The sequence below is a fragment of the Cydia strobilella genome, chromosome 2 (assembly GCF_947568885.1).
Source record: "Cydia strobilella chromosome 2, ilCydStro3.1, whole genome shotgun sequence".
Classification (NCBI taxonomy): Eukaryota; Metazoa; Arthropoda; class Insecta; order Lepidoptera; family Tortricidae; genus Cydia; species Cydia strobilella.
This window is the reverse complement of record NC_086042.1, coordinates 10,551,773-10,568,602: the sequence shown is the minus strand read 5'-3', so window position 1 is coordinate 10,568,602 and position 16,830 is coordinate 10,551,773. Positions and strand designations below refer to the sequence as shown.

General features: G+C 36.4%; 1 protein-coding gene and 1 long non-coding RNA gene across 2 annotated transcripts in view; one reads left to right on the top strand and one right to left on the bottom strand.

The window, feature by feature from the left end:
• The window catches only part of LOC134751878 (uncharacterized), a 203,201-nt gene that overhangs the window by 162,360 nt on the left and 24,011 nt on the right, over positions 1 to 16,830 (bottom strand). The gene's annotated exons all lie outside the window — the stretch shown is intronic.
• LOC134751780 (tachykinin-like peptides receptor 86C) overlaps positions 2,500 to 16,830 on the top strand; it is a 33,694-nt gene continuing 19,363 nt past the window's right edge. Inside the window, exons 1-4 of the mRNA XM_063687270.1 lie at positions 2,500 to 2,760; positions 7,365 to 7,507; positions 7,850 to 8,063; positions 16,607 to 16,741. Coding sequence (XP_063543340.1) covers positions 2,621 to 2,760; positions 7,365 to 7,507; positions 7,850 to 8,063; positions 16,607 to 16,741 — 632 coding nt within the window. The 5' untranslated portion in view covers positions 2,500 to 2,620. The remainder of the gene's footprint in view (positions 2,761 to 7,364; positions 7,508 to 7,849; positions 8,064 to 16,606; positions 16,742 to 16,830) is intronic.

The window sequence follows — 16,830 nt, the reverse complement described above, 5'->3', positions numbered from 1 at the left end:
CTATCTAAGTATATATAGTGTGTTACTGATGTTGTGTGAAGCCTCATGGTCGGTGCTCGCCCAGCCGCAGAGCGTAGGATACCGTGAAGAATACAAAACAAGTCAGGAGAAATTGCCACTAATGCGCAGTTACGGAGGTTATGCTTGTGTTTCTATTTTTTTATAGTACTGAAAGTGCTCTTGAGTGTGCTCTAAGACTTGATTATTAGGGAGAAAAGATCGCAGCTAGTTCATTTTCTTGAAGTATTTTTCTACACCTTAGTAAAAATTGACTAAAATTTAGGTAGCAAAGCGTGAACATGAATATTTAGTGCACTTTATGCATCGCTCCATTAATTTAATGCATTCGTTCTGTAAAGGTAAATTTTACTAGTTTCACTGCACTTTAATATGTACACGTGTATTATGTATGACTTAGGATTAAGAAAGTTCTCTTATCCAAATGAAATGCCCCGAGGCACGCAAAGCAGTTCATCTCAGAGTCGGATAATATGTGACGTTCCATGGGTAAAGGTACCTTATGGTTGGTATGGAGTTATGCATATCCCAGTAATCTACAACAAATAAGCTATCGGTAACAGAAAAGATCAACCTCCTAAGTTGTGTAGTTACGGAGATATTTTTTTTTGAAAATAATATTATAATATGAGCAACTTTACGAAATAGGCGTTTAAAGTTTAGCCACCTAAAAACTATGTTGCTAAAGTTACATAGCTGACTGCAAACAATAATACCTTAGACTCCTGAGATTAAAATATTTTTGCGACATGTTCTAACTTCTGTACTACAAATCGAAACCTTTGATATCGATTGATTTAGGTATGTGCATACTGAACAATTTCTTAAAAATAAAGTTTTGTTTCATTTTCACGATTGATTGCAATGAACTTAAAAAACGATACTAAGAGAAAGTTTAACCAAAAAAATGCCGCTTTAGAGGTAAAAATGTAATTTCTGACATTTTCATGTTGAAATAAATCCTAACGCAACTTAGTACATTATGATACAAGTGTGCTACGTTGGTCATTACACGCGAGGCGATATTGTGCGCGCGAGCTGTAAGCGAGTGCGCAATAAGAAAGCCGATGTGTGTAATGACCAATGCACACGCGTTTCATACGACGTTTTTTAACACCAAGTGTGCGAGGAAAAAACAAAACTTATAAAAAGATTTTTTTGTCAAAACTGTAAAAGTAGGTACAATTTTCAAAATGGTGGCTGACAGTTTTACATCGAATAATTGCAGAAAAGCGTGCTGTGCTTGTAGGCACTTATTCGCCAGTTCATTGAAGTAAGCTACCAGCACGTTTTCCAAGAAAGACTGGGCGTTTTGCTGATTTTCCATTGTATAAAAGTTTCATATGCCGCCAATTATTTTTCACCCGATTTTGATGGTAAAAGGCTATCGTTCTCGGCTCTTGCCTCTATTACTGGCAGCGTCAACTATGTGTTCGTCATTTTCAATGCTTGAAAATGACATTTTCGTCAATATATAAACTAAATTTTATGACAAATACAGAAAATGGCTGGCGCGTTATTTTTTTTTACGCACGATTCCAATGCGCGCGCAAGGCAAAAAAAATCACGTTTGTTGTATGGGAGCCCACTTAAATCTTTATTTTATTCTGTGTTTAGTATTTGTTGTTATAGCAGCAACAGAAATACATCATCTGTGAAAATTTCAACTTTCTAGCTATCACGGTTCGTGAGATACAGCCTGGTGACAGACGGACAGACAGACAGACAGACGAGTCTTAGTAATAGGGTCCCGTTTTTACCCTTTGGGTACGGAACCCTAAAAATCGACAAAATTCGATCAAAATTTGACACTTGGCGCGCATAGTCTTTCCCGTTCTTTCTTGCGAAATGTGACAGTGATAGCGGCAAACCGATGGAACGGTCTTAAACCGCTGAACCGATTTCGTTGAAATTTGGTATACTTATTGATAGTTTGAGTCCCGGGACAGGACATAGGACAGTTTTTATAGGCATAGACATAATTTATTGGTAATAAGGTCACAGTTTTTTGTTACTTATTTCTACACATCTTACATCTTTTAACCAAACTCATCTCTTCAAGGTATGAAAAGTGGGATGGAAGTTTGTATGGGGAATCAATAAGCGCTGAACCGGTTGAAAATGATACCAAACATGACTTCAAACCTAAACTGCAACAGTATTAACGTCAGAAATTCAGGTGCGGCGAAGAAGCTGAATTCCCCCACACCCCATTTCACGATGATTTTTGAGATAAAAACTATCTTATGTCTTGTCTCGGGACTCAAACTACTACGGCCGGGAATTTTTTAATGTGCACATATACTCCTAACTCCTAAGTTCAAACAAAGTTACGGAGTCAAAAATTGTGTTCCAAGCATTTCCCTCTATACCTTCTTGTTGCTTGGCCTAATTAGCATAACCACGTTAAAGTGAAAACGGGCAAAATTATAATAATAAAAAGTTTGACTCCAATATCATCAAAAGTCCTAGTGCATAAAAAACATTGTAGATAAAAGTGTCGAAATGTTGTTGTAACGGACATCCATACCGAACACGCACTTAATAAAGCTTTGCGAGTGTAAACAGCGTCAACAGTGAAACGTAGCGAAACGCTGCTGAGATGGACTCCGACATACACATACAGACGTTTATAAACTGCACGCAACAAGTGCTCCGTCGAAACCGCGCGTGGGACGCGCTGAACGAGACGCAGCTGCTGGATTTACTGCCCAGCCAGCTGCAGGAGGACGTCACACTCAAGTAAGTCGTTCCACATATCATTGTCACTTACAGCTGTTTACATACTTACCTATTGATATGATATTATATTTAGTTGTGTCCGTTTAAATGACTGATGCCGTGAAAGAATGCCGATATTATAGCCAAATTATTTAGTAAGCTGAAGACGCGGGTTCGATTCCCGCCTCGTCCACCGGTGGACTGGTCACTTTTTCTTTAGGGTATGATATCTATTTCAGTTTACAAATTAATAAAGTTCGAAAAATTGCTTATAGGAAAAGATACGGTATGATAACTATTATAATTTGTAAAGCTACGTCTCATCACTAGGCACTACGTGACAACGTCGCCTACATACAAAGTGAATAGAATATATAATTATTTATATAATATAAATAACAAGTACCTAAAAGCAACATTGGAATGGGCAGGGCAGAACGTGCTTTTACTTATATATTAGAATTTCTTAAGATGTTAATAAACCATATTAGCGATATAGATGTTGTTATTGGCGAGGTGGCCTAGGTGTTTATGGCGTTAGCCGCGATAGCTAAAGAAGTTCGAATCCGGCCACTGCAGGGCTTTGTCACTTTTTCTTCAATATATGACATCTATTACAGTTTATAATTTATATATGTGTGACTACTTAAAAAACACAAATCAAAATATTTAATAAAATAATTTGATTTGTTCCCAAAGTTGTTCTAGGTACCTATGTTTTTTTCACCAGTCATGGGCAGTGTGGGCCATTTCTTTTTAATCAATCAATCTTTGGGTAATATATGGCTACATCGATACTGTCGATGATTTCGCTAACGTCAAAGTGGGATCCACATGGGATCTATATTAACCTATTTCATGTTAACTTAAAAATTTCAGCCAGTGTACGGCATAAACAATAAATTATGGCCTCTTGGGCTCTAGCTATTAGAGGTAGAAATACCAAATGCTCGTAGAGCACGATGTTGTTCGGTTGTATAATGAGCTCTTGTAAAGCGATAGCTGGACTTTACAAGGGCCATGTGGGGCTACCTAGCGTTGACGCCAGAACGGTGGTTAAAATCGTATCAAGACTAATTCTTCATTATCCGCACACTTCCACATTACAAAGAAATTAATCACGACCCGATGTCACCAAGATGGCGGACGACTAGAAGCCCCCGCCATTTCTTTTAAAATAGACAGAAATTAATGAAACGTCAAATTTAAGCAGTTCTGTGTTTTTGGTAAAATGTTGCCAATGTTTAAAAACTGATGTTAAATACTTATTTTACAGAATTTGTGGTTTACGTTTCATTATTGGCAACTCCTTCACCAACAATTAACATCGGCTCTGTCGGGTAACAAATCTAGAGCGAGCGAGCTTGTTTTGATTAAATAAAAATAAAAATACCTACAATACTAAAATAACTTTGTATAACTACATTTTATTACGTTCGATTTGAAACTATTCGAAGATATTCAGTCTGTTTTTTCAAAAGATTACATTTTCTCTTGATACGCCTCAAGTAAATGTAGAATACAGTGTAATGTGAGCAAAAATATCCTTGCACCAGGAGAATTGGCTTTTATCCTAATCAAATAGATGGGCCGCAAATTGCCTTTAAGAAATTTTGTGGCGCTTTTACTGCCCTTTTCATGAGACGATGCGTTGTTCGGTGCTATACAAAGAAATCCCTCAGAGGTCACTCGAAGGGCGGGCGGGCCACTCCTTGCTACATACAGAATTACTTATTTGAATACCATTGCCTTCTCCTGGTCAGGTAAAAATTTTCATGGCTATATTCTTCTTGTATTAAAAAATAAATTGCTGTTTTTGTTAACAAATGCTTTGTAATTCATCATCATAATCTGACGCGCTTTATTATAAAATATTTTTAATGCATTTTTCCTCACTGGAAAATCAGTGACAAACTACGTTACTCGAGTATCATTTATTACGAGAGCTAAAAAGCCCTGATGACATTTTTATAATGGTTGGGGATGTGGAGCCCAAGAGGGGATTTTTATAGTTAGTTTTATAGTAGTAAATCTGACAATTATTTGCACGCATTTCCTTAATCTGGCGGTTACAATGTGAAAATCGGGCGTCGAACTTGTGGTCGTCAGGTTAAGGAAATGCGTACAAATAAGTGTCATATTGTCATATAAAAATTATAGCATTAACTTGGAGCAAATCCACAATCTACTTAACGGTTTTTTTAACCCTCCACCAACCCTCCGAAATTTAAAAAAATGAGAATGAAAATGAAATGAAAATTGTTTTGAAAATGAAAATGAAAATTGTTTTATTTCCTTGTAAGCTTAGTCTACAAATTGCCATCAGTGGTTGGGACTTCCTTTTAGGTGAATGTACCTGTATCAGGATGCCCCGCTCTTCTATAAATATAATATAAAAATCTGTAGACGCTTTCCTGCTCGCCGAAAAAAAACCTTACCCTTTTTTTCTTCCTATCATCTAATCTTTCGATTCCAATAGGTCTATAGGTCTCTACGACGCTCGAATAACTACACATTTAGCATCGCCGGCTCCCCAGCCCAGCTATAAGTGAAAAGAAGATAATTCGTAATCAATCTATTGAAGAACCAAGAAACTTAAAATGATTAGGTACTTACTGACTTATTTGATAATGAAACATAATTCGTTACTAAGTAAAAATATTGTTCCGTGACATTCCATGTTACATTTTGTAGACGTACCTAGTTACTGAACATGTGACGGAATTTATGAAAGACCCCTAGAACAAAATGCGACCCGTTTTTAACGGTTTGTCTCTGACAACCGCAGCGTTTAGGTATAAAAGACCTCAGAAATTTTACAGCTTTAATATAAAGCCCTTTTAATATTCGGAGATGAATATACCTAATATTCATCATGAACAAGGTGGACAAATGATGCAGTTAGATCGTATCTTTTGAAATGTTCCGGTGATGTCTTTAAATAAAATTATAATCCTAAAGTGAGGTTTAGACTAGCAAGAACTTGCATGCAATTTTCATGAATGCGGTAACGTACACATATCGTCGAGGCGAGGCGATGCTGTTCCGATGCCGATATGTGTGCGCTACAGTATAGAATTTCTTACAAAGAATACTGGACGGCTCGAGTTGAGGCGGAGCCGGTCCGGTGCCGAGCGGTTACGTGTGAGACAACCTTAAATATGGACTTACTCGTACTTAATGCTCGTATTTAGGCAAATGACATTTTGGTATGTTCGGAAATGTTCATCAGAGCTTGCCTTCTGTGGGCAACCTCGTAGCGCCCCGCGATCAGTTGCATAGAAGAAAGATTTTTATAGTTTCCGCGAATTTCATCATTTAATAATATAAGCGTTAAAATGTAAACATACATACTGTATTGATCTATATCTTTTTCATATCTGATGATGAAAGTGTGTCGTTGTTATTATAAAAAGTGCACAGAAAGTGACACATTTCTGATTGTTAAAATAGATTATTCTTGATTTCTTTTTAGGGTTCCGTAGCCAAATGGAAAAATTATAAATTCGTCATGTCTGTCCGTCCGTCCGTATGTCACAGCCACTTTTCTCTGAAACTAAAAGAACTATACTGTTGAAACTTTGTAAGTAGATGTATTCTGTGAACTGCATTAAGATTTTCACACAAAAATAGAAAAAAAAAAAAACAATAATACTTGGAACTGAAACTCAAAAAAAATTTTTCACGTATGGGACGTGTGGGGTATCTATGGATAGGTCTTCAAAAACGATATTGAGGTTTCTGATATATTTTTTTTCTAAACTCAATAGTTTGCGCGAGAGACACTTCCAAAGTGGTAAAATATGTGTCCCCCCGCCCCCCTGTAACTTCTACAATAAGAGAATGATAATACTGAAAAAAATATATGATGTAAACTTCCACCAAATATTGGTTTGAACGAGATCTAGTAAGTAGTTTTTTTTTATACGTCATAAATCGTAAACAGCAATTTACCTTTCATCACTCACGTTTCACATAAAAAATACATTGTTCAAATTATGTAATGTACGGAACCCTCGGTGCGCGAGTCCGACTCGCACTTGGCCGGTTTTTTATGTTGAATTGTATTTACTCGATTTCATAAGGCGGGAACGCCGGGAACCAAAAGGAATACACCTAAAATATTATTTTAATGTTACACTTACGTAAATGAGCAAAGGCAGAATCTTATACAACCACAGTTAAACGTTTGTACGATATTAAATGGGGTTTTAAAGTTATAAATAAAATATAAAATAAAAATTGCTTATTTGTTTCATTAAATTGTTATTTAATATTTAAATTCTGTAAAATACTTTTATTAAGTATGTTGGATAAATGAGTAGGATGCCATTGACTATTGGGAGTTTTAAAACGAAAACCGGCCAAGTGCAAGTCGGACTCGCGTTCCAAGGGTTCCGTACATTACACAATTTAAACAATGTATTATTTATGTGAAACGTGAATGAAATGTCTTTAAAAAACCCGTAGCGGTCGGATCAAAAACTAAGTAATTAAGTCCGACTCCACTGGATCGCTCGAATACGCTGGGGATGGAAAGGCAGAATGAAATTTAGATATTCGCTATTCGCGGTAGGTCCTCAGATTAACCTTAATCAATAAGTAAAGCGATTTATTTTGAACAGGGAAACACTCGCCAACTGCATGGGGCTCGGCGAAAGGCCCTACAGCCCGCCCTGGTGGGGGCAGTTGGCCTGGTTCACGGTGTTCGCCGTCATGCTTATGCTAGCCGTTCTTGGAAATACTCTAGTCATTTGGATTGTACTCGGTAAGTTGATATTCATCTTCTTTGCCTAGTAATTAGTTAGCCCCATGAAAATAAAGTTGACAAGTAACAATAATTATTACTTTAGGTCAAGTTTTTGCACTCAAACTAGAATAATCAAACACCGTTTTCCCTTTGAGGTCACATATGGCATTCGGTTTTTATGGTTCTGCAGTGAACTAGATTTGAACAAAACATTTAACTAGATAACACGCGTTTTGCTTTAAAACGGGTCTTAATTATAAATATTGTTTTTATAGGTACCCATGTGAAGGGGCAGCTGTCTAGTAGTTTCAATAAAAGTTAGTACTAGTCACGTACTGAGCTATTTTGTTTTCCTCCCAGCTCACCGACGAATGCGAACAGTGACAAACTGTTTCCTCGTCAACCTAGCCATTGCTGATCTCCTCATGGCCACGCTGAACGGGGCTCCGAACTTCGTGTTCTTGGTGACCGCCCACTGGCCGTTCGGCGCTGTCACGTGTACGGCCAGCAACTTCACGGCCAATCTCACTGTCTCTGCTGGCGTTTTCACGCTAGTAGCAATAACAGTAGACAGGTAACGATAGACGTCTAATAAATAATAGTTTTTTATGTTACAAGGGACTAGTAGTAGTAGTAGGTAATCACTTTATTGTACACAACACAGGTTTACAAAAATAAATTACAATAATGGAAGTACAAAGGCGAACTTATCCCCATAAGGGATCTCTTCCAGCTAATCTTCATGTATAACATTTAAAACTTTCGCGGTTTGAACACATATTAAATCACATTTACAAACGGGTCTATCGCGAATTTATTTTGTTACTTTTATTTACCGATGTTTCGACACAGGTTTCACTGGTCGTGGTCGCGGCTAACTGACGTCCCAGCAAAATGTCAAAACTTCAAGTAGGTGAGTGGAAAACTAGTCAGGTCAGATAGACAAACTTACGGGATGTGCAATAAAATTTAAAAAAGGGACTAAAGTTGTTGTTTAACCCATCGTGCTAATATTGATAGCCGAGCAAGCGAAAGATTCATAAAGTGGAAACTTGACAGTTTAGAGGGTTTCAAGGCACTTTGCTCCCAAATGAAACAAAATTTTTTTTCATCGCCCCTACTCTCCCAACGCCCCCTACAAATCGAATTCAATGAACGTTATTTTATTAAATATTTGTCATTCAAAATCATCACTTAAAATCAATTCTACCAGCAAACACGATTCTACAAGCAATATAACACTTTAAACTCGCGTTTTGTACAAATAATTAATGTCACTAACGGGTCTAACGCGAACAGAAACGCGTAGATAAATTTATTTGTCTACCCCGAACATTTATATATGTATAAACGAATGTCGGGTAGTTTAGTGTTGTTTACCAATATCTCAATAGACATTTTTCTCAAACATGCTATGTAATATTGATATTACGTTCTTTATATTAGGCTGGGAAGTAACACGTTTCCGGCGCGGCTAGACGAGGGGCCTGTAATAAAATTTAATACAAAGTTGCAGGCCTAGGCCGGGAAGTGACGCTTTTTTAATTTCCATTTCACATATATTTGTGACACAGCATCATGGCATTCAGCCAAAAAAAAACTATACCTAACCAATATTTGCTTATGGTTCGGAATGACATTCTGCCAATACCCCTTTTAAAAACTAACAATAAATGGTAATTAATATATTTTGCAGTTGTATTTGTATCAAATTTACAAAAAAATTATAAATAAAACATTATTAACAAATTCCAATAATATTGAATTGCAAATTTAACTACAAATCAGATTTAAAATATAGTTGGTCAAACCAGCTTGCCAGTAAATAAGAACAAAAAAATTATACTCAACCTTTTCTTTTGGGTGCTAGTACTAATGTAAGACAAAGATAGTATGATTATCTCCGTCTATGTTTGAAATGAGACGTACTCAAACACGCGTAGGTATTTTTTTAATCGTTTTGGAGGTAAAGTTGAGTTCATTGTGTATCTGTAATTCTATTTTATTGGATTTATTGTGCGTTGTTGATTGTGTTATTTAATATGAGTTCCGACGAAAATATTAAATGAATACCTGTTAATTGTACTCCATGTTTAAGGTAACGATGTATGTGAAGCATAATATCAACATAAAAACTATGTAATCTTAGTTATGTGACTAAAACTACAGTCAGAAGGATGCAAGGCGAAAAATCAAAGATACATAAATATATCTTGAAAATTTGTGTAATAAATTGATAAACTACATGTGTAAAATATACGACACGTGTGATAAAGATAGGTACAGGTAGTAGTTATATTTTGTGCCTAGTTTACTTTTAGTTTCTTTAGAATTAAAACTTTGATTTCGTGGAGATTTCTTTATTTATTTCATTGAATGTTTGAGAAAAGCATTATACATACATCGGCGTGAAGAGGGGTTGTCGGCCTCATAACTATCCGGCCTCACTACATTCGGCCGTATATATGCACTCGGCCGGCAACCCCTTACTTCCCGGCCTCTCTAGTAATGTACTATTGCTGGGACGTCAGTTTTCCGCGACCACAGACATTGCAACCTAGCTGAAACCATAGACTTAAATATTATTTCGTTAAGACCGACCTTACTAACACTACGAATGGGTCCGATACATTGGAGTCAAAATCGCATTTAGTTACACCAGCGCGCTCAGTCGTGTGGCGAATTGCACAGTGGAAAGGCATCGGTGTTCGGTCGGAATTGTATGTGAGTCTTCTTCTTCTTATATATATATATAAGAGTATGCGAGTGTAAGTAAAAAGGTTAAATATATTTATTCCATTTTTTCACGTGCTATTTTGAACAAACAGCGAGCGTCACTTTATTGGGAGGTGTCCAGTTCCAATAGAGTTCGCTCGATATTTAAGACTTCAATTACTCTGGCGTCACACCAATATAAATTGGACGACATTGTGTCCGGCATCTATACATTTTATTAAAAAACCGGCAAGTGCGAGTCGGACTTTCGTCCCAAGGGTTCCATACATTACACAATTTTTAACAATGTATTTTTTTATGTGAAACGTGAGTTAAATGTCTAAAAAACCCGTAGGGGTCTATTGTGTCTTTTTTCCAAATTTTAGACCCAGTAGTTTCGGAGATAAAGGGGGGAGGGTGGTTATTTTTTGCCTAAGTTCTAGAATAACTTCTAAACTGTTTATTTTAAAATTATAAAAAAGATATATTTGAAATTATCACAATGAGCTCTTTTATTTGATATGTAACAAAAATATAGTTAGAAAAACTTTATTTTTTAATTTTCTCATTTACCCCCCAAAATTTCACTGTTTACGTCACATGCCCGTCTTTGGGTCACAAACTTACAAGTACCAAATTTCAACTTAATTGGTCTAGTAATTTCGGAGAAAATAGGCTGTGACTGACGGACAGACAGACAGACGCACGAGTAATCGTATAAGCTATTTGCAAAGAAAATGGATATAGAGTCTTAAACTGCAAGCGGTGAATTCAACCTACTTGGTACTTACACCTGCTTTTATTAGTTACTATCTTTGAAAGCAATAATAATACCAAAGATAGATATAACTCCGTAATAGATGGATACAGTCTAAGGAAAAACGTGCCTCGAAAATCACGAAAATTTGATTCTCGATCAGATGGCGCCACTAGTTTTGGCCTTGACTGTTTCGTTTGTTATTTATAATTTTAACGCATACCAGTGAAAGAACATGGGTCAAAATCATATAAAAATAATTAATGCAAATAAAAAAAACATTTATCCATATTTAAATACATTTTAACGTATTTTTATAAATCTTCAATTTTAGTTTTAAAGTATGTCGATAGATGGCAGTGAATTTACAGTGGTTACAAAATTTACTATGACAGTACCGTTCTATCTTATTATATCCTCATTGATAAAACTTACTTTATGTTTTTGTTATTTTCATTCCCCTCTTTAAACCTTTAAATTTCAGTTAAATGCCTACAATCCGAAAAAAGTTTCACTTGCATCGTGGTTTCCTAAATCCAAAAATATTTGTGGTTTTTATTATTTTACACAATTTTAAATAATACCACAAAATGTTTTATCTACATCATTATAATAACCTCCCTATAATATATTCAGAAACGATAAGCTAACGGCCTGTATTAACAAACCTGTAACTGCGGGTGTATCGTAATTTTAACTTTACTTTATCGATAACCGATATCTTAATTACATTCAAATTTAGAACATTCCTGAGAAACAAAGAAATTGGATTTCAATTCTAATATCAGTCGAGATGACGTTTTATTCGAAATGAAGTGTCAGTTGAAAATAATTTCGCATGTTACTCACATACATATGACTTACGGCCACCGTTTGACTTCTCATGTGGACACACTTTTTGGCCAGTGAACTCCATCCGCTTACTGATACTAAATCCGTGAATATCCCACATACATATGACTTATGGTCACCCTAATTAGAACGAGATGCAAGGCTCTAGTTTGACTTCTCATGTGGACACACTTTTTGGCCAGTGAACTCCATTCGCTTATTAATACTAAATCCGTGATTCATATATGACAGTCGGCCTCCGACCCTAATAGTTTGTCTATGAATTTAAAGAAAAACAACGGAAGCGTGACATGCGCGAAAAAGTTTTACCGCCATTTGACGTTTAATTACATTTTAATTACTTTATTTTGTTGAAGCTTATGATAATTATGGATGTAGATAAAGCAGTGTATGTAACTGTAGATAATTATGCATTAAAATGCTCGTGGATCCTTTTCTGAAACTCATTTTACTCGTTTCATAAACCCACAGTCGTATTTTAATGCCTTTCATTATTTTTAGCAGTCACATAAACTACTATTAACAACATATCAGGAAGGCTTTAATTTCAGCCTCAATGACAGGGTAAGCCTTGTCATCGGGGCTGGGGTTCAAAAGTTAATGCTAAGTATTAATTTTCTGAGTGGAATTAAATTTCTGGATATGTAGCTAACTAAGGTAAAGGTCCTAGTATTAAATTCGACAGAGTAATTCCAACTAGTTGACAGCCCGTTTGCCGCCTATATTGCTTCGAATTAAGATTGAAGTTGGCAACTATTGGGTTGCGACGTGTCTAGCCTTGTCCCAACCCAAGTTACAGCTGAAAATAAAAAATATGTGAATTCAGGCGTCACTTTAATACCTAGATCTACCATCCTCATAATATTACCTTAACTAGTCAGTTAAAAGATATACGCTTTGAACATGTTTGAATAGAAAAGGTTTCTCCTAAGAATTCCCACAATACCCTTCTTATGTTATGCTCATTAAACGGCTTTCCGCAAACTTCAATAGATTTTCGGTCAATCGCTTGACAAATTATCTATGGTATAAAACTTCTTAAGACGAAAGTGCCGTGCTGGACCCGCGAGAATTCGCCTTTACATATAAACGTAGTCCTCATCTTCCTCTCTAGACATTCAATCACCACAGCCACCACCAGGATTTGATATCAACCACAGCTATGCCTAGGGGCATTTAAAATTTTGTATGAAATCAGTTTTTCGCTCCTAATTTTTACAATAATGAAAAAATCTAAAAAAGTCAAACTTATTAACTATGGTTAATATACATCAAATTATCTGCAAAAATATTTTCCATAACGTCAATATCCAGAGAGGAAAATGGGGACTACATTTGTATGGAGAAGCGGCCGTCCTCTTTCCTCTTAAGTGTGAGTTAAGTAAATACTTATATTCAACGGGTATAAATTATTAAGGTTTTTGGGATATAATGATCTACTTGTTGAAAATATTGACGATCTTAACAGAATGTTTACCTTCGATTAGTTATAATGAACCTAGTATAGCTTCTTTGAAGAGCTAAAGGTGACGTAAAAGAAAGTTGATGATATCGTGTCACAGAAAAGTATCCAGGAAATTCAATTTAGTAGACATTCAATTGGAAGCAATTTTCTAGTGGATATTGCTTCTCTAGTGGAAAGTGTCTTCTAATGGCTTTATCATCCTTTTGCTTAATACATATCTTTCTAAAGTAATAATACTTATATTTCTCGTGGCGACTACACAAGAGATACCGGGTTATGGTTTATGTGGATTATCTGTATCGTGCTCATAAGTTAGGATTAGGATCTTTAAGACTTATGTTTTATGCTCTTCGAGGCCTACTCTACAAGATTATATTTCCTCTGGCCGCTCTGACAGTTCGGTCAAAGGCGACTTGCCTTTCAAGATTACATATTTATACATACCTACTCAAGAAATTGGGGCGGGTTCTTAAGATTCCGGGTTGAACTCTGCATAGGTCGCTGAAAGTGTTGGTTGGGATATTATAATACTACGTTTTTTTTTCAGGATCCAAGATTAGGTATAACTCAAGTGGTAAGGAATTTGCTAAATTAAACTACCCGTGGCTCCAGTGCTACAATTATAGACATTCAATATATGTGTGTAAGCAAGACTGATCATTAGATATTGGTAAAAAATAAAAAATAAAATATGTCCTGGCATTGGCAAGTAAACCGCCGTAAATAACGGTACGGAACCCCTAGTATAGATTTCATTCGATAGCGTCACGTGCGTTCGCGTTTGCGTTATGTCTATTTTTGTATGAGATTTTGAACAGCGCGCCAAGCGGGACGTTTCGGAAACTCGAAATCCCATACAAAATGATACTTAACGCAAACGCGTACGTCACGTCACGCTATCGAATGAATTAACAATAGGAGTACCAGTTTACCTACGCACTCAGAAGCCCAATACACTACGTAAAATTGGCCCAACTCAATAAGGTTTACTATGCGCTAGTCAAATCTAGATTACGATATAGTGTTAAGTTCTGGGGCAATAGCTACCAATACAATTGCCATTTGGCTTTTGTTGTTCAGAAAAGGGCTATTAGAATAATAGCACGAATATCGCAGCTAACGTCCTGTAAGAATTAGGTGCTTCTCTGAGTTTAGAATTAAGAGATGTATATTCCTATTGTATAAATGTAATTTGGATCCTTGAATGAGATTGAAAGCATTTTTAGAGCAACAGGGAGGTTGCCTAGCTTCAAGAAGAAAGGACTTGCCACTGACTGCAAAACGAAACCTCAAGGTTATGGATGGTATAGAAAGGATGCCAATCTCTTATGGCAGAATTGTTGCAAAAGTGACCGCTTTCAGCTTTAAATAATAGTTCCTAATTTCTCCGGTGGCGCTAGTTAGGCTCTGGGACATGAGTATAACATGAACCATATAAGGGAACAAATAACCCGACCAAATTACGTAGGTTGTTTTCGGTAGTATTTCGGTGTATGGTGGCGCCGCCTAATTACTGTTTTTTGATGGACACTTTTCATACATAGAGATTTGGCTCCTTTATATAGTCTCCATGCACGGCAGGTTACCGGCTAATCAAATTGCCAAATTAATTGAAGTCGCTCACAAATGCCAACTTGATTAACACATTCAGTGCCACCGCGAGCTACGCGCTACGAGCGTAACCGATAACATGGGAAAGTCCGTATTTAGCGAAAAGTGCCTACAAAAAGAGAACCCGCCTAGTGGGTCGCTGGCAGTGAATGTGCTAAAAATAAATCAAAGGTTTTTCTACTGAAGAAATGCTTCTATTAAGTAGAGGAATATTTGTTAGATGACGGTACAAGCTTTAGGTAGTAATGTAAATTTACCTAGTTTTGTGCCTTTAGGATAGAATACATCCTTATGACATTATCTGTGGCTTTCCATCACTGAAGGATCCTTATGCTTCAAGTTCAATAAAGACGTTTCCATCTGCAATTCCAATATAAGTTCTGTTAAAACTGTTAAAAGGGTCCTTATTGCAGATTTATAATCAGAGGAAGCGACATTTATAATAATAAAATATAATATTACTTGTAATAATCTAATTCGCACTTTGACTTGTAATAATAAATAATAATATATGTTGATTATGAATGTCGAAATTGAAATGTATGTAATTAATTAAAATAATGAACATAATGGATTATTAAGTAATATTTCAGTCTATTAATTTACTTAATGTATAGAGAGGTTTAAGTTATTTATAGTAAAAATTCAAACACAAAGTTTATTGTTATACTGAATAAATAAAATGAAATTGAAATTGAACATTTTAGGTAATAGCACAACATTAGATAGATAGTTCATACATTTACTACCTTAGATTCATGAAGCGTTGCCGTAAACACAAATCAGTGCCTTTATTGGGACCGTGCAAGACGATAGGTCTGCGCCACATGGCGGTTGCAGCTATAGCCAGGCGTGTCTCTCTCCGCGATTGCGTGGCGTCGCTACGAGTACCTGCGGCCGCCCCAATATTGGGGTGTTGCCATACTAATTGCCGCGCACCGTTACGGAACGGACGCCTTGCGCCGCCTTGCGCGTAGTTTTGTTAGATAGTGAATCTTCTGTACTATATATTCCGTGCTATAGCCCCGTATTTTGGTACAACTATTAAGCGAGAAGTAAATAAATCGTAATAATTTCAGTGAAAACTACTGAACGGATTTTGTATGCGGTTTTTACCTAGGAATAGAGTGATTCTTGGGGAAGGTTAATGCATATAAATTGTCAAGGTATTATGCAAATTAGTTGAAATATGACGACATTTGCTAATGAAGTCAGAAAAAAATCACGCAGAGCAAACTCGAAAACGAAGCCCAATACGTTTGAGATTATAACAACACAATGCATGGTGGAATTATTTCTCTTTTATTGGTCTACAAAAAAGTCCGCGATGGTGTATGTCTATCTTTTACGGATAACTTACTAAAATACCCGTTCTTATCTTCTAAAAAAGGCTTTCGTAATATGTGGTATTTGCAAAGCTAATTACACAGATATCTACAGTATTAACATTTATCAAATTAAATACGTTAGGTTTATTAGGAATTTTATACAGACTACAATGGTCCCTAACACCATACAATTTAAATGAACATCTCAGGAGTAATCGTAAATTAAAGTTCCATTACGAGTCATATGAGTTGTATGAATGAAATGTTAGACGCTAACTCCAGTTAGTGCCTATTTTTACCACCTTATGCGCTGCCATCGCTTTACTTACCCCCACCATGCACTTCGCACGGTGCCAATATTAATATTAATATTAATAATGTTTGAACAGATACGTGGCTATAGTGAAGCCCCTCCAGCATCGGCTCAGCCGAAGCGTGGCGCGCGCGGCCCTCCTGACCGTGTGGTGCGCAAGCGCCCTACTGGCGCTGCCGAGCCTGCTTTACTCTGATACCTACAAGAAAAAGTAAGTTTCTGAAATACCAGTAGCTTCTGTGCAGATACGCAGCTGCAGCAGTAAGACAGGTGCACTCTGATTATTGTACCGTGGGCAAG